This window comes from Coturnix japonica, chromosome 1 (assembly GCF_001577835.2).
Source record: "Coturnix japonica isolate 7356 chromosome 1, Coturnix japonica 2.1, whole genome shotgun sequence".
NCBI lineage: Eukaryota > Metazoa > Chordata > Aves > Galliformes > Phasianidae > Coturnix > Coturnix japonica.
In genome coordinates, this window is record NC_029516.1 from 119,310,887 (window position 1) to 119,329,584 (window position 18,698).

An 18,698-nucleotide genomic window follows, 5' to 3' on the forward strand; every position below is an offset into this window, starting at 1 on the left:
TTTCAAGATTGCTACAACACAGTAACAACATATGTTAAAATAACACTATATGCTAAAAAATTATTACAGAGAGAGTTAAAATCTTGTTAGTGATATCTGAAAAATGTACCTATTTCTTCTGCTTGTCCTGCAGTATCACCTGGATACAAAACAAAGCTGGAAGAGCAGCCCCAGGCCAGAGCTACAGCCCATAGAGAACAGCTTGTGTTGGAGTGGGAGGGCTGGCGGAGCTGCTGCCCATTGGAGAGCCATGTGGAACAGTGCCTGAAAGGTGGGTCCCATGGTGGGTAGTGGCTGTGTTGGTGTTTTGTTGTCCATCAGGGTGAATCCACCACAGTGCCTTGGATATTCACATGTTCCAATGAGCTGTTTGTTGCAAAATGAGATACTCATTAGGCCAGCTTTTACTCCCCACCTCCTTAGAGAAGACAACACAACAAAACTTCCAAACTGCAGATGTGTTTCTTAGGAAATCCGACATTTCCTAAGGTCTCCCTATAAATATACATATATATATATATATATATATATATATATATATATATATATATATACACATATATATTTTTCTGAGAGAGAAACAAAATCACAAATATATACATAAATAAACCTAGGGAGTGAAGCATTAAGGCAATATTTCACACATACACACACACACACACACACACACACAGAAATGTTTGCCTTAGCCACTGCTAAGTTTCCTTAGCATTAATTCCCAGGCATTAAGTTTCCAGGAAATTCCCCATCGGGACTTATTGTTAGCTTGCAAAACTGTCCATTGCTGCTAACACTGTGCTCCTAATTGAGAATGACGATGTCACATAAAGAGTAAGATAGTTGCAGATAAATTCAGGTTGAAAAGTAATTGCCATGAGCTTCCGACTTCAGTCCTATTTCCTTACTGCTCACCTTCTAGCAAATATCATGCAACCAAGGCTGCTCACAGAAGAACCTGAGCAATTTTTATTCATGGTCATGCATAAATTATTTGCTGTGCCTCGTGAAATGTAACCTACAATCAGAGGCTGGACCACCTGGTTCAGCTCATCAAACAGAGTCCAAGCAGCACACTTTAGCAGAGCGCTCACTAGAAGCCATTCATGGACGCTTCTACAGTGTGATAGGAAAGGTGTAAGGCAATCCCAGTGACACTCAGCAACAGAACCAGAATGGTAGTGCACGGTTTATAAATGTAAACGGAGAAAAAATTACATCAAACAGAACAGCAACAACTGAAACTCAGCGAAGTTTAGCAAAGATACTCTTTTGATGAAAACATCCTTGAAGGAAGAAAACACAGGAAATATGTAAAGCAGAAATTTTGTTTTCCAAAGTGCAAGAATGTTCTCAGCATAATTTAAGTCATCTATTGCCATTGCAATCCTGATTGCTACAATTGCTTAAGGTAAACTTTTTGACTGCACCTATTGCACGCTTTCTCCACAGCTGTATAGTAAGTAAGAGCCTTCTCGCGTATCAGAGATAACCTTCACTGTGACTAGTTGGTCTGTAGAAGTTCAATTAAGTAGCTGACTTATTTATAAACGATGTTATTCATCTGCATTATTCTATTTTATAATCTGGGGCATGTCACTCCAAGCTTGAGACTTCTTTTTGGCAAGTTCCATCCATGACGGCTGGTCTGGTGCAGCAGTACTGGCTTTCTTCAAGTGGCTGATTTCATCTTTATCTCCTGATGCCGGTGACTGAGCTACTGTGAATAAAACAGAGGTGCATTTCACACCAGCTTGCTGTGCAGCTCTACATTCTACCCTTTCATTAAAAATTTGCTGAGTCTTGCTCTTCAGCAGAAAATCTTTGCATTTCACATCAAAACTCCTATGATACATTATGGAGGCAATAACCACTAACAGCAACACAAGAATACATTTTTTAAGACTAATATATCTTGGTTCCTAAACTTATAAAAAGCAGTAAGAAGACCTCGATTCTTTGCCATGCCCTGAGTTCACACCTAGGCCAAACAAGAGCACTCATTTCAGCCTTCCTCCCAGCCTTCAACCCACTGATGGGCAGACAGGTGGTTCTTGTGTGCTTAGGGAACCCCACGGAAACTGAACGCTGTTGAAAATAGTTCTGCATGCATTTTACCTTTTACATGTGGGACCCGATCCTGTGAAATGATCTGGCATTGCTGATTCACGTTTCTTTCAACACTAGTTGTGACTACAGTGTAATCAAAGCAGAATGCAGCACCATAAATCTCCAGCTATGAGTGCTGAGAAAACAATTTGCCCTAGGTGATTTGGGACCAGGGAAGGAATTAGGATCTAACCCCTACTCCTTCTCCAGTACGCTCAAACAGGATTTCTTAAGACAAGGTTTCAAGGTAAGAGCAATACATTTTAAGCATTTTCTTTCCTACCAGAGACAAAATGTGACAGTGAATCAGTTCTTGTCAGCAGCTCTTTTGCTTCAGACTTTGACTCCTTCCTCTGTTCTTCAGAAGTGATTTTAGGTGCTAAGTGTGACTGTTTGTTCCATTGCTGTTTCACTGACACCTAGGTACATAGAAGGTTAATAACACAGTCAATAAATAAGACCAGCCTGGAAGAATATGAGCAAAAGGAGTGGATTTGATGCCTGTCATGATCTAAGGGTCACACAGACTGATCACACACTGGTTCACTCCTCTCACTGGAATTGACACCTGTTCAGAGAGCTCTATGGGTTTCACATTAGCATCCATAATACTTGGTTTCAAAAACCAAAACTATCCCTCTGTCTATCTTCTTATTTGTAACAGTGTCTCCTAGTAAGTTGTTATAAAGACAAAATATATGCCAAGCCATTTGGAAACCTCCGCTAACGTACATAGGATTTACAAACAGCCTCACTCTCTCACACTTCCCTTCTACCTCCCAAATTTTGTGGCTTAGGGCATTCAAGTTTTGGAGGACTGAAGGTAAACTTCCATGAAAAGGAAATGAAACACATCCTCCCGTGATTTCTCTTGCCAGTATAAAAAACTACTCTGATAGTGCCTGGTGTCGTGTGAGAGTAGGAGTAGCACAGTGGCACCACGCCTCACACACAGCAGTCAAGAGCATCTTGGCATATTTCTCTGCTCGCTGATACAGGGAAATGAAATGTATGGCATGAATTTTAGGGAACGCTGCCAGCTAAAATCTGGAGTTTCCTATTTGACACAGAAACTGTACTTTGGGATCATTTAAACTCTCTGTGTTTTAATTGCTATGACAGTGCTGAGTATTTTTGCAGTTTACAATCTCTCCTAGACATTTTATTAGGTTTTACTTCCTGTTAATCTAAACCACTGCTATTTTTTTTCATCATCTAGACATCTTTTTCTATTCCAGGATATAATACAGTAATCGGGTTTCTTATAGTACCATTTTAAGCAAGAAAGTAGGTCATTTGCACTGGGAATGCTAAACTGGTGTAAGCCACTCATGTTCCTGCATCACTGCTGGGCCCTTACTGTGCATGAGGCAACACAGGCAGCAGTACTCACACGCTGCTGCCTCCATGAGCCAGCCCAGTAACAGGGAAGCCTTGTCAGTATTCTGTATTAATGCCAAGTGCTTCTGCTAGCACAGCTTTGTCACCTGGGAAGATCACTTGCTACCGGTATCACCTTTTTTTTTGCATAGGATCTTTGAAGCCCATATCCTACAGCAGCACATTGTGCATTTCAGTTATATACAAAGAAACAGAATTTATATCTTGGCAACGTCTGCAAGTGCAAATGCTATTTTTATCCTGTTTCACTTCTCAAACATTTAAACGTTGTTGCTTTAAAATCCTTCTGGGACTGGGCTCTACATTCAGTGTTAGATCGTATAGGGGATTCAATGAAATGGTGGAGAGAGTATTGCATTGATCCCATTGCTCTGAGATGGTACAATACAGTACTGCATTTTGGTTATCTTAGCCTACATTCCACACCTGACCTCTGCTAAGTATGCAGCAGGCACCTACGAAATACATACCTCACATCGTTCCAGGATTTCTTGGACATATAAAATTACTTATGTGAATAACCAAGGAATTCTGCATCTATAACACACTTATGAAAGCAGCATCTGTGTTGCTTATGGTTATACTCATTAAGTATCTGTCATCATTATGGCATCTGAGTAGTAAAATAGCAGCGGATTAAAGGAATATTAAGGAAATGTAATAATATGAACAAAATTTGTACTGTAAGTACCTCTGTTCTTTCCTTCTCTTTACTCTGTTTCTCTGTATCTGATTTAGTATCCGGAGTGGCAGGTTTATCTCCATCAAGCTCCTGCTGTGTTCCCCATTGCTTCTGCCTTGCGATGGTGATCCAGGCTGGCTCTGCGGGACTGTCAGGCTCCCTTCTGGAGTCTCCAGCAGTCACCAAAGACACGCTCCTCTCTGTTGACAGATTGTTTAGACGCATGGTTATTTGAAAGAGAGCTGTAATTAGCTTCAGCTCTCACTTGCTCAATATGCTGATTTGTCACATGAAGTGTGATAAGCCTGAGTAAATAGGAACTCTTTTCAGATTGGTCTCCAGAGAACAATCCTCATGTTTTCACAGTCCTCGTGTTTTCACTAAATTACCACTCTACTGGTGGAAAACCTCTTCTCACCCTTTTTCAGTTAGAGTCCAACGCCACGGCCTTCACATGGGGGAGATTCAGGAAAGTCAATCAAGCTTTATGAAACCACCCATTTTACAGGGTCTCCCCTTATGCCCCCTCCATTCCTATTCCCATACAGCAGCAGCCAGTGCCTTATTCTGGTTGCTCCCTTCCTGTGACCTTTATAGCCTCTCTGGCACAGCCCCCCATCGCCTGAACACACAGAAATACTGTTAACACTGCTGACACCCACCACGTTCTGCGCTTGGGCCAATTGCTCTCATCACGCTCTACTAGAGCGGAGATTTCAGAAAGACAAGAAAAAAATCGCATTTCCTAGAGAAAAGGGTCAAAAGTGCTATTCTGTTTTTCTCACATTCGCTATTAGGGAACAAGTGATATGCAGAGGTATGGGGAAGTGAAATGCTGTATATTCAATCACTCTGTGCAGGGAAACCTTGTCTGTAGACTGGACAGAACTGGATTGAGAGAAAAGCTTTGGCTTGGATTGGTTTACACTGCACCCAAACATCAGTTTTACAACAAATATGGAGCCAATGCATGGTTTATGTGAGGAATAACAGTAGTGCTAACATAGGGAAAGACAGCTTAACGTTTCCCGGGCACTTCTGGTCACTACATTTCCCAAATTTCTAGAAGGCTATTTCAGAGCTGAAGTTAAGCATCCCCATCCCAAAATCATGCATAATTCTGCCCCTTACAAACATTTGTTATCTCTTCAGTATCCTGCTCAGAGATGTGCTCGGCTGCTGTGCTGGCATGGAGCTGTGCCTCTCTGCCTCAGGACCCTGTGGAGATGGCACACATTTCTGGAGAGCTGTGATCTAATTTAGAAGAACGTGGCCCCAGCGCCAGAATTTAGTTAGCATGAAAACATAACTAAAAAGCCTATGTCAGCTAAAAACCACAAAAAGAGAAAACAAGGTTTCCTTTAAGGGCAAAGGAAGATATAGGGCCAACCGACATGAGAATTTCCCATCACATTTACCTCATGTGATCTTGTAGGGAAACCTCTGAAAAGAAGCCAGGAAACCCAGTTGTGCAGACACCACATAGACAAAGAAGGGTCCCAGGACACTGAAAAGTTCCCCTCCTTCCTGCATGGCAAGTTACTCCGAATCTCTGCATGCCACCCACATCCCCCATCTTTCCACGCCAACAGCTGTTCCTCACATAATCATTCTCTTCTCTTTGCTGGCTGCCCTTACTTCAATTTTGTCTCATTTTAAATGACGATAATTTAATGCTGGGAAAGATGTCCAATGTCATCTGGTCTACCCCTTCAGATGTAAGGCAGGATGAGTTGCAGTATTTCACATAAGCTGTATTCTGACCAAAATTTGTCTAGTCTGTTCTTAAAACCCTCCAAAGACGGGGCAGAACTCACAGCCTCCCCACACAATCTGTTCAGAGACTTTGCTGTTCTTTCTCCACTAGATTATTTTCCCCATCAGGTAAGCTAAATCTTCTTTGCTCTAATATAAATCTAAACTTCTTTTCCTATACACTGCAGTTGTGAGCAGATTACTCACATTGTCCTTATGACAATCTGTTGTGCATTTGAAGATTTAGACCATATCTATCTATCTATCTATTAGCTTTTCTGATAAGTTATATTATCTGGGTGCTTTTGTAGGTACTGTCCTAATTTGGTCCTAAATCTGGACTACCTCAAGTGCCTTGGAAACTGCCTCCTGTACGCATCAGTCACTACCATCAGGCTTTTTTGCAGTATTACCTTATTCTTATTTCAAGTTTAGTTTTTGAGCTCTAGATCATCTTATTTCCCCTCTCCCCTTCCCTTTTCATATCTGTGCATCTGATTATTTTTACATACAGAGCAGTACTTTGTACTTTTCTATAATAAAATTATTCTTTTCAGACTATGTCTCCACTTTCTCAAGAGAACTCTGATTTCTATTCTTGTTCTCCACTGTGCCTACAGGCTTTCCAGCTTGCAAATGTAAGAAAAATACACTTAGATCTGTCACCCATGTCCTTAAAAATACTGAATAGTGCCAGAACGAGGATGGCCACCATTAAAATGACACTGAAACATAGCCAGCACAATCAGTAGCTCTGCACCAACCCAATGAATAGCTTCACCAAGACTGTACTTCTAAGAGTGTCATGAGGGGATGCCATGTCATGCTATCTTGTGGGCATTCATAAATAGCTCAGTCACTCCTTTCAGTATTTCATTTTAAGCGTTATATACCACCCTCTTACCCCATTTTCCACACCTCACCTCCCTTTTCAAGACAGGCTACTTTCACTTGTTTTCCGCATTTCTCCAAGACAACCAGTAGCAGCTCAAGGACTACAAAACAGTCTTCTCTATTAGGACTAATTTCATCAAGACCATCATAACTAAAGCCACAAAGCTGAATTGATTGATGCGATGTCTGCTAATATATCCACAATCACATTATCTCCTTTGTTTGTAGGTCATGCCCATATATCCACTTAGGCAGTAAGTAATTTGGGCAAAACCCATTAGTGCACTGCCAAGAAAATGTAGGCTCCGTGCTTCATCAGTTCCCAGATCACACTGCTACGATAAGCAGACTGACTGCCACTATTGAAGGTGATGGTGATGTCTGGTGTTCCTCAGAAGCATCCCTTAATGAATATCCACACAGCAGTTAATATTCCCAAGGTATTATCAGTGTTACCAAGATGTTTCTCCATTGAAACCTCCCTCTGCCTGGCCAGCCTCTTCCTGTAACTCCATCCCACCAAACACCCCCTTTTGTCCCATGTTGAGGCCTCAGTTTCAAGACAAGGTCTTGTACAGCTGTGACACCAACACACAGGTCCTCATCCATGATAACTACTGCCTTTAATACCCTGGTCCTCACAAATACCAGTTTTCACTCTGAAGGCCCTCTCAACTTACCCACCAGCCTTTCCTTGATAGTGGGAGCGCAGCACCTGCCTTGGTTCTGTTGGGGATGTTACTTCTTAGTCTGCCTGATTCAAAATCACCCTTTGTGTTCTGTCCCATTTTCCCTGTCACACCACAGGGGCTTTCTGTAAACACTGACTGAGCTGTGTGTTGCTCTTCCTCAGCTCCCACCAAACAATCAATACTGACAATGACTGCCATCCTCTAGTTCTATTTACTGTACTATATGTAATGGTCTTACTGCTATCTGCGCTTCCATTTCTGTGTTATCTTTGTGTATTTAGGATTCCTCCTCCTACAGTTTTGATGTGCATTTCCTAGCACAACAGGGTTCCCAATCCCTCAGTGATATCTCAGGAGGCTGCTGTTACAACAGCATTTTCCATAAGGCAGATATTACAGTGGGAGGTGTCAAGCACCTGGGCTTTTCAAATAATTTTCATGTTGTGAAACCAGAAGTCCAGGTAACACTAATTAAAAGGCAGCCAAATTAGAGCTGAATATGATTCTGCAAGAGATGGTATCTGAATGCTGCTGTTATAGTAGCAATGAAAAAGCTCTTTATCAACACCTTTAAAGGTTGAAAGATAATGTACCTGTGCAGGCCTGACTTGCGACAGCACAGTACCATCATCTATTCTGAGCAGGATCAAGAGCTGATCTGCTTCTGGGATAGGTTCTCTTCTTTCATCAAGTAATTACATTTTACTCTTGCTACTGTGAGTCTTTGCTACAGGAAGTATGTCAGACAGGGAAATGTTTTCTTCAGCAAAAAAAAGTCAGATGCAATCTGCAGAGTTTGCTACCTTCTCCCTTATCAGTCAGCTAAAATTACTGCAAGATGAGGAACACCCTGCATTGTATTCACAATCCACTATCTTTCCCATTGCCCAGAGGTCCTTCACATCCTCCTGCATCCATCTAGAGAAGGTGGTGTGTCAACATACATGTATTGCTGTTCCAGCTGCTTTATGGTACTAGCAAAAGATGAAAGGTGGTGAAGTAATACAGGACAATGTATGGCGGAGAGAGTCACTCTCAGAGTTTAAGGTGAACTGAGTCTCTCCTATGAGACTCTGGGGTTCTGAAGAGCACTGAGAAGCCAGAAGCATTCTCAAAAAGCAACAATTCACAGGATGTGATGTCTGCACACCTTCCTCATTTCAGTGACTATCTAGATCCCATGAATAAGTCCTGCCTCCGATCTTATCTCATCCGGTCACGAGGCAGTCAGAATGCTTTTATAATTCACCATGCACCACACATCAAAGCTCAGCATTTAAGGAACCAGCTAGCCATAGTGAAACCAAGAGAACTCAAAAGCACAGTCTAATTCCCATTTCTGACGGAAGTCACACACATGGCAGCTAGCACAAGAGCTCCCCGTGGGTATGCTCTGCAGAGTGCTGAATGCAAGCAGAAGCATCTTCTGCTGAAATCTATGCAAGGCTGACATGCCACAAACTCCATAACAGCTCTGTCCTTCAGTTCTCCTTCCGTGAAGCAGGGCTGAGCCTCTTGCTTCCATGGCACACTCCAAAATTTCCAAATAAAACTGAACTCTGAATTACATTCTTTGGTTCTTATTACAGTACATTTAAATAATACACTATTCAACTGTCTATTTAATAACTTCATAAACTAATAAGGGATAATAAGTCAAAATCTTCTTCCATCCATTCCACCTACAGCTACCAAGCACATGCCATTGAAGGCCTCTTCACAGGCCTCGTTGCTCAGGCTGCTGGCAGCCAGGCCCATGCCCTTCACCACTTCCACAGCTCTGAGTCTCACTACCAGACAACTCCCAAACCAAACAGAACCCTCTCTCACCTTCTGAATTCTTTCCTCTCAGATAAGAATCATCCAAGCTCTTCTCAGCTGGGTCTGATAGCAGCAGGGTTGGCCCAGTGCTCCCTAAGGGGAGAAATTTCCCTGCTACAGTTGTTTAATGCAAGTATCCATTTCCCTCACCATTTTACTAAAGATTTCCTTTTCCTTAGAGACTATGGCTCTGCTCTTACAAATGAAATTTCTTCTGCCTAAATATTGTGAATATGAAAGCAGACACTTCCCATCAATAGCTGGGTTTATTCTTTCACATCTATCTGACTGGCTGTGTGAGCAACAAGATGAAGATACAGTACTATTTATGGACTAGAGAGGATCTATGATTGACTTGTTACTGCGTATTGGTGTATGCACACACAGAAAAGTGAGAAAAATACATGCCTACTTCTGTCTGCTGACAGACAGATACACTCAGTGTATTCAAACGTGTGTAAGGTTGTGAGTGTGCACTGCATATGTGAATAACCACAACAAAGACATATTTTAACATACCCCTGAGGTTTAAGGATCGATTTGTTTTAGGTATGGCCTGAGATATTGTACTTGTTTTCTTTAAATCTAAAAACCTTTGTGTGGACAAAACATTGCAGAGGCTCTTTGTAACATTTAGATCCTGTCCCTGATAATGAGCATCTTATGCCTGCGAGGACTGCAAAGAGTGATTGCTTTTGCCATATGTTTTTGCAAGCAGAATATTACAACTGCTTGAAGGACATATCTCTGGTAACAGCAAAGCTAACTTGCGTATTCACTGTGTATTTTGAAAGCAAACATATTCTTAACTAATCCAAACAACTATATACAGGGATATAACCTGCCCATATACACGTGTCATTGTTTTGTAAGACTGCTCATGTGTGCATTCCACATCGTTATATCTTTGGTCAGTCATGAAACAACAGGTATTTCCACAAAAGAGCTTAAAAACACAGATGGCATTTAGTATATACCCTGCCCTAAATATTTCTCTTTGTTTACTAATGTACGACATGCATACAAATACACACCCAGTTCCTTAATTTCAGAGCACAGAATTCGACAAGATCTGGCAATGTATTTCTGGCATTTCCTTCTTTAAGCTCCGTGAAGAATTTGACTTTTGGTTGGATCTACACCACTGATACCAGGAGAGTCTTTTTTATGCCAGAAGGTGCTATGTTTGCACTGAATTCTATTTCACTGCTGGAAAGCAGCCATAATACAAAAGAGCTTGACACAACCTAAAAACAAATATATTTAGGCTAAATAAATAAATAAATAAAAATAGAAGGGTGTCTTCTTTTCAGCTATAGGCAGGACAGCACTAGAGCAGTGTATTTTATGTAGAGAGAAACCTTTTTTTTGCTGCTTCAAAGCCCAGATTTCCTAGGCAATGCATACCGGTTTCCTTTGCCATTACAGACACTGTTGCACTCCCAGTTCCTTTTCTCTTTTAGAGAACATCTCTCTGCTACACTCAATGACTTTAAAATATTCTCATGTGCACATCCACATGGGTATTACTTACGGCTTTGCTCTTGTAATAACTTGCTAGCATGTGTTGTCTCTGCCCTTTACAGGATTTACAGACTATCAACCCCTAAAAACACAGCTTAATTTTTTTAATTCTTGCAAAGACTTGTGATTTTAGCTCTGGAAAAATTCCTTCTCTGGACAGATAGAGTGACTGATTTCACACATCCATTAAAAAGTCACCTTGCAGCTGCACAGAGACCAAATAATCCCCTGCTCATTCCCACCTGGGGAATGAGCAGGGGATTATCTGCAGCTGCTGCTTTCCCCTTGGTGGCACAGCAGCCTGCCCACAGCCCTCACGGGGCTTTGGTACCAAGAATGCTGAGAAGCCAAAAATTGAGCTCCATCAACCAAACTGCTCCTGTTCATTCTGTGACACAGTAGATTGACTTTCTGCAGATGACTGTATAGGAAAAGGGTATTACACTCCCTTGCATTATGATTCCACAGCTTGCTTTCCTGTTGAACAGAGGAATTTCCTAACACTCTGCGTGCAGAAACTTCCTGACAGTGCCAAGTGTTCCTCAATAGCAACCACAGATCTTAAGATCATTGGACAAAAAAAACCAATAAAGTGGGCAGCCTAGAATATCTGATTGCCAGAGTTTGTTGTTAAGCCGCATGATCGATCCCTGCAAGAGAGATGCTGATAGTGCTTTTCAGGTTTCTGCCACTTACAAAGATACTCTCCTGAGTCACTGGGCTGAGGCAATAGTTTCAAAGAGCTTAAAATGACATCTGGACAGGAGTTCTGCACTGTCCCATTTTCCCTCATGGCTGAGGATGCCCTAAAGAAGTAATACAGCAACTCTCCTGTGTGATGCTCCTTAATTCCCCCCCACAAAACCTGCTGTTGTGCCCAGATGGCTGGAGAAGGTGGGGTACCTCACCTGTGGTAGCCAGCTCAGGCTGAGGTAGTGACTTGATCCTATTTCTAAGGAGAAAGGTCTGTAGTGGCACAGGAAAGACCCAGAAAGACCTCAGGTCAAGTTGGAGTAGAGTGTTCTCTATTTAGAATTAAGCATTTACTCCTGACATGCTAAAATAGCAGAATACATTACAAAGCTGTTCAAAGCTGGAAAACCACTATGATATAATAATAACAGTGAGTAATTAGATAAGAAGACCAATTACCGCTACAGGCAAATCTGAATCCCTATGTCATACAATACCAGGCCATACCAATCTGCTGTAATACTGCCAGGTGGAGAGGAACACATCTGAAATAGTGCAACTGGACCAGCAGCACCATGTCAAACTCCAGATGTGCACAGCCCTGCCAGTGAGGCCAGGCTCCTTCATCCCAGAGCTGCGGGAGCAGAGGAGAGGGCAGGAGAAATGTGCTCCCCAGCTCCATTTCTTTCCTTTCCTCCTCCTCCTGCACCTGTCAGCGCTCACTGCACTTTTGCTGTGCCCATTCTTGCTCAGCTTCAGCAAGTTGTCTGTGGGGCCAGGAAGAGGCTTTTCTACAGAACAAGTGGCTTGCCGCATTCCTAGGTCTTCTTTCAGCTTAGTGTTCCCTCTCTCCAGGCTCAGAGCCTGACCCCCAGTGGAAAACAGCAACCTGAAGGGCTAGCTCTGCTGCGGCATGCAGAAACCTCACCTCCTCACATTCTTAAGATCAGCCTCATGACCAGACAGACTGAGGCAGGGAATAAGTTCCTCCTACATACTGGAATGACCTAAAGACTTTTTTTCCCTCACTTTTGGTCACCCTTCAAAGAGAAGAGCAGAGTTTTTCCAGTTATAATTGCTTGAGTGTACTTAACTCGTTTACTGTGGTTGCAAAGACATCGGCAGTGTTGCCTTTTCTGTTCCCTGCCTGTGGCACACAATATATTGGTCTCCGGAGGACTGAATTTTTTAACTCTAACCCAATTATGTTTTGGCTTACAATGCAGACAACTGGGTGCAATTTAACGATCTGCAGTAGACTTGATCTTAGTCCAGCAAGCTGCGGGGTAGCTAATTCTTGTTTTTAAACAAGGAGTGAGTAATGGCAAAGACGAATAAATGAACATGCAAGACTCATAGGAGACAATGTATAAATAGTGTGCTAAGCATGCCAGGCAGTTAGCAGTATTTCTGTCTCAATACTATGGCAGGAAAAGGTCTACAGGTCTGAGTCATTCACCTCACACAGGGCTCTGCACTCAGTATGTTCTCCTGCCTTCTGAATTGCCAGAAAGCAGCTCTAAATGGGGACATTTAGTAGCCTGATATTTCTCTTTCACAATACTTGCTAATGCCCTGTATTTGTTGAGTGCCATTTTGAACATCCTTTAAACAATGGTATGAAACGGAAATATCACAGGTAAAAATGCCTTACTTTGTCTGCTGCTTCTTCCCTGCTGTTGTTCTGATAAATAAATGGAAGAATCAGGGAGCAACATCACCCTTAGCTCCAGCTCACCTGTGTTGAGATTCACGCAACAGAATGCGTGAATCAGACACGGTAAGGTCATTCTTCGCAAGTTAAGACAACCTTACAAAGTATCAGGAGTCTTACCAGGCACTTTACTAGGATTTGGCCTTTTCTCCACGTCTCCGTCTTCATTTCTGGATTCAGGAGCATGAATAGTTTTGTCCTGCTTCTCCTTGCATGCATTAGTATTTGGAACAGTTACGTTTTGCAAGACTGGCTTTTTAGGCAACGGAGGTTTGCTACTAAGCTGTTCAGAGGACTTTGCTTTGGATTTGATCTTCTCATTTAAAGAACCATCAATATTTGTATCAGCTGTATTTTTGATCTCTGCCTTATCGCCTTTGAGAAAGAAAGTCAATCCCTCATTTTCTAAATTGAATTCTGCACTGTATCTTTTAATTCCTTTTGATTCGGATGACAAGTGGTCTCTATATTTCAAGGACAGTGAGGTGGATCTAAGTTTTACTTGAAAGGGATTTTTATCTTCACAGCTTTGCTGATTCTGAGATACTGCAGAAGAATCACTTTGCACTGGAACTGCATCAACAGCTGGAGAACCACAAACAGCCAAAATTTCCATAGACCGGACCATGTTTTCAGAGTCAGATTCTGGCAGCAAAGCTTGGTTTTTGTCGCTACTTTTTCTATCTTCCAGATCTGATCCCTTCTGCACATCTTCACTCAGTTTCTCGTTTTTCAAGGAGACGTTCACACTGGACAGGAAGAACCTGGTATTTAATGGATTTTCACAGACTGAACCTTCTGGAAAGTGTAGGCTTCTGGTTTTTGGCCTTTCCCGTGCAGAGGAGACAGAGAATTTCCTCAAGGCATTGAGTTCATTGGCAGCTTTTTCATTTTTCTTCCCCAAAATCTCTTCTTTGTGAACCACTGACTGACTGTTCTCTTTACCAGAAGCAGGTGCTTCTGCTGTTACAGTCTTTGCTTTCTCTGGAGACTGGGAAGCATTTGATCCCTCATGGGCTGAAGAAGAGGGATGGAATGAATCCATGGGCTGGAAAGAACCTATGAAAAACTGCTTGCTAGACTCTGATGACACAACAGTCACCTTCTTTGTCTCTTTGTTACGAAACATTTCCACAGGTACCTGATCATCGTACTGCATGTTTTCTTCTAACTCTTCCAAGCAAACATTATTATTCTTACTAGCTGAAATACTTTCTGCAGATGGTATTTCATGTGCTGAAAACACAAAAGGAAGCTCCTTATTTCCTTTATTTAAAGAACTAGTTGACACATCACTATGTACATTTCCAGAGAACAGAACCAAAGCTGCTGAGCAATCTTTTGGCTTTTGTACTTCTCCATCTGGAGCAGAGTGCAGGGAAGTCGTGGAGCTTTTGCCTTCTGACAGCGGCAAGCACTCAGACTTCACACATGTATCTAGCATTGGTTGGCAGCCCTTTGGTTCATTCTCTGGAAGCAAAGCTTCCTGTGCAACAGCAGGCTCAGAAATGGGTTGAGTCACTGCCAGTCTCAAAGCAGGGGGAAGGTCCTCAGGCGTTCCGGGCTTTTGCCAGGAAGCCACATCCTGCACTGTAGATGTGCTGCAAGGCACTTCTTGATCGCTGGTTTTGAATACAGTATCTGGCAAGTCTGCGCGCATCTCCTTTTCATCATCCTCTTCTTCTTCTGGTGTACAGCTCAAATCAGTCAGAGATTCAGACTGGGTCCTCTGCAAGAAAAAATTTAGAAAGCTCCATCACTATGTGCAGATTCGTATGTTGTTGCTTTGTTTTTTTTAAACATGGCATTTACAACCAAGATCTCAGACAGGAAAGCAATACTTGCCTCCAACACTGAGCCTGCTGTTTTCTTAGCCTACCTACTGGATGCATTTTTATCTATGAAGACTCAGAAATAATGTGTTTAATCAATATAAAAGCAATCAGTGATGTTCTTTTCTGCACAACTAGGGCTTTCATGCCTTTATAGATGGGAAGTTCATCAAAACAATGACCGTTGGCGCATGCTCGGCACTTGATTCCTCTGAGCAGACTGGATACACTGTGTTTCTCATAGGCAAAGAGCAGCATTTGAAAGAGAAAATCTGTCCCCTTTGTATTTTGCTACTCCACAATAGCAATAAAAATGAAACAAGCCATTCTTCCTAAAGAATAAACCTACATCGAAGGAAGAACAAAAAACTATGAAGCCTGTCAGGTTCTGACACACTCTGCCAGCTGAGTATCTACTCCCATGTGGCAGTTTTCTGTCTGATCACACTGTGATACAGCATATTAATTTTCCTCCTTTGTGCACAAGTCTTTTTCTCCTGCCCACCCCCCAAGAATTAGATTATTTCATAGAAGTTCACAAATATATGTGTAGTCACCAGTGAGGTCTTGTGATTACATATAAGCTAAGGACTGCCTAAATATACAGGATTATTTGAAAATGTTATTAAGCTGCTGAATATGCATTTTCACATAGTGCTTATATTAGCTCCCTGATTCACTGTAGTTTGTTGGTTAAATATATATTTTGGGTATGGGCCCTTGCTCTAAGAACACAAAATTTGCATTCTGAATATATTAGGATTTTCCCAGTTTCTTGTTTCATAAGTGCAATGCAAAGATAAGGCTCCGGTGCCTCTTGCACTTCTAGTGAGGGCCCAAGAATGTAAAAGAAGCTGCAGATAAGCCAGAAGCAAAGTGCACAGGCAGGGTTGAACAGGAAAATATTAATAACTCTATTATCTGAACACTGAAACGCTCTTCATGAAAAAACAGAAGGGCTCAATCAATGTCAGCGAACAGGTAGAGTGGACAAAGCAATTGTATAAGTAGCACCTCCTATGTTATGAGTCAAAAATAAGAGTCCTAGTAAACAGAATTTGTCTCCAGCTAATAGATCACCACTTATTATTTCTGTACCTCCTGTAAATATCAGACTAATTACATTTGGGAAGTTAAAGCAGCTCCTCCATCAAGTCTATCAGAGACTAATGTCTTTCAGACCAGGAAAACTACACAAGCTAATTGTAAACATCTTCCCACTTTATTTATTTAAGTAAGAAATGAAGCACTCAGCCCCAGCTTGTGCATCACAGACAAGATACTAAATTGTCCTGCGTGGTAAATTTCTTCAATTGTGACACAGACTGCTGTGTCACGAGAGCTGACAAGTGATCTGATAATATTTAGGCTGCTGCTACTGTCTACTCCAGATACACAGTCCCATGAAATAACAGCTATTAACCAATGCCACAATACGCCTTTTCTTATCACATCCAAATCTGAAACAAAGAGTCCAGAAATAACTTCCTATTTTGGTATCACTGGTGACTGCTTATTTTCACAATTACCTGAGAAAATCTTCTCATTTTACTGGACCTCTGGTTCCGGGGCTTTATTAAAAGCTTATGTTTAGCAGCAGAGTTATCCAAGCATGAAGAAAGCTCAGGTGGAGTTTCAAAATCTGCAGCAGGTGAAATGCTACTGTCAGAGTCATGGGGAGCTTTCATTTTAGCACTTCCATGCCTGGGGTACAGCTGCCCATCTGTAGAGCGAGATCTAGAATGAGGACCCAGTGTAACCTGAAAAAAAATCCCCAAGGGTAAAATCAGACAAAAGAAACCAATACATGACGATAACAATAAAGAAAGGGGCATGTTTATTTGCATTTTAAGGCAGTTTTCCTTCTGAGGTCCTTTGAAAAACATCGTATTCCTTTAATGCTGCACACAGAACGCTGGTAATTAGCAACAGTGAATTTTTAGCCACGTGGCTATTAAGATACACTGTCCAGTGTGGAAGAACAACTGATATTTAATTACCTAAAAGATCTGAAGCACAAAAATACATAGTCAACATGTTTCAGAAGACAGATTTATGAAGAGTGCTCTGTCACAGAGCCTAAAGGGCTGGTTTCCTTTCTGGGTCCCTCCTCCAGCTTTTGTGCCTATTACGCTCCTACCCACAGTTATGTCTGGCTGGAACATCTCTAGCTTCCTAAACTGCATCAGGTCTCTTCCAGTTCCACAACACCCTTCAAAATTAAAAAAAAAGAATAAAAGGTCAATGACATCATTGCCAAAGTCAGCTTGCATTTTTTTTTCCCTCATGTACTTATATTTGCAAAGTAACTAGGGAGTTTACCTGAAATGTAACATCTCATTTATAGACTATTCTGGGAAAGGAAATGACAGACAATTCCTACCAGTGGCCTGGAACTTCCAACCTGAACAATAACCCATCCAAGAACAACTCCTGAGTGCTCCAAAGGACGTAGTACTTTCATAAAGCTGGAATTCAGTTTCCCCCGGTGCTTCACAAGAATTACCCAAGTCCCAGAGCTGACACAGAAAGGAGACTGAAAAAACTATGAAAAATGACTTGCAACAGGGTTCTTCCTTTCCCTCTGATTTAGTTTTTGCCAATAGGCAAAATGATATTTCTAACCTATCTGTCATAACTTTAACATAACCTCTGACAACTCTTGATAAGACTCCTTTTGTAGGCTTGAAATTCCCATTCATTGCATCAGAAAAGCTTTCCTCCTTTGTCATACTTTGTTCTGCGGGGTGGAAGGCTCTGGAAGTGGTATTTTATCAAAGAGGATGGATTTACATGAGAGCAGTGTTGATTTTATATTTAGGTAAGAGAAAAGCATCAGCATTTTCTGTAAGTAGAATTCTGCACTATGCACTGCAGATAAAGGACATTTTGCAATATACCCAGGGTTTGCTACAGCTTCCTGAACCACCAGGTAAAAACTCCCATTGATTTTAGGGCAGGCTGGATCCACAGCTTTCAATCACGCTTTCAGTTATAAAAAAATAAGAAGCATCTCAGCCACTGAATAATGGATGCTCTCATTAATTTCCACTCTACAATATCTGCAGTGTAGTATTCAAACATGACTAATGTACAACAAACGATACGTGGCTGCATTATACATTAGTACCTCACAGTGAATACATTGACATTTCAGCTCCATGACAAAGACACAGCACATGTTCTCTTTCAAGGCAAATCACTATTTGCCTGCCTTGTTTTCTCAGTTTGTTGTTTCATTTGGCTGTGGGTTTTTTTTGACTCCTGCTTTTCCTCGACAACTTGCATATCTTCTCTTTGGCAGTGCTGAGCACTGGCGAATACACTGGAAAACTGAGAATCTGCTTTGTTTTTCCACTTACATTTCAGCAGCCCAACTGAATGCCAGCTCTGAGCTGACTGCAAAATCTGCCTGTCTCATGGAGCCTGGCTCTGGCCAACTCTGCTGGAGGAGGTACCAGCAGGAAGACCCCATCCTGCAATCCTCACACACACACAGCTCAGCTGTCCTTCAGCTGGTACCGCTGATTAGCATGGGGAGGGGGAAGCAAATAAGCCCATTCCAAAGGAGTGGATGGGATCAC

The 18,698-nt window shown here is 41.8% G+C and overlaps 1 protein-coding gene across 9 annotated transcripts in view; it reads right to left on the bottom strand.

Annotated features, from left to right (window-relative positions):
* Positions 1-1,173: 1,173 nt before the first annotated feature.
* Positions 1,174-18,698, bottom strand: part of CRACDL (CRACD like) — a 53,723-nt gene continuing 36,198 nt past the window's right edge. For 8 of the 9 annotated variants that reach the window (XM_015850726.2, XM_015850731.2, XM_032441665.1 and 5 more), the window contains 5 exons: positions 16,644-16,874; positions 13,403-15,011; positions 4,199-4,389; positions 2,390-2,525; positions 1,174-1,717 (listed from right to left, as the gene is read on the bottom strand). In XM_015850726.2, coding sequence (XP_015706212.1) covers positions 1,572-1,717; positions 2,390-2,525; positions 4,199-4,389; positions 13,403-15,011; positions 16,644-16,874 — 2,313 coding nt within the window. In that variant the 3' untranslated portion in view covers positions 1,174-1,571. The remainder of the gene's footprint in view (positions 1,718-2,389; positions 2,526-4,198; positions 4,390-13,402; positions 15,012-16,643; positions 16,875-18,698) is intronic. The other variant, XM_015850708.2, reaches the window with a different exon arrangement.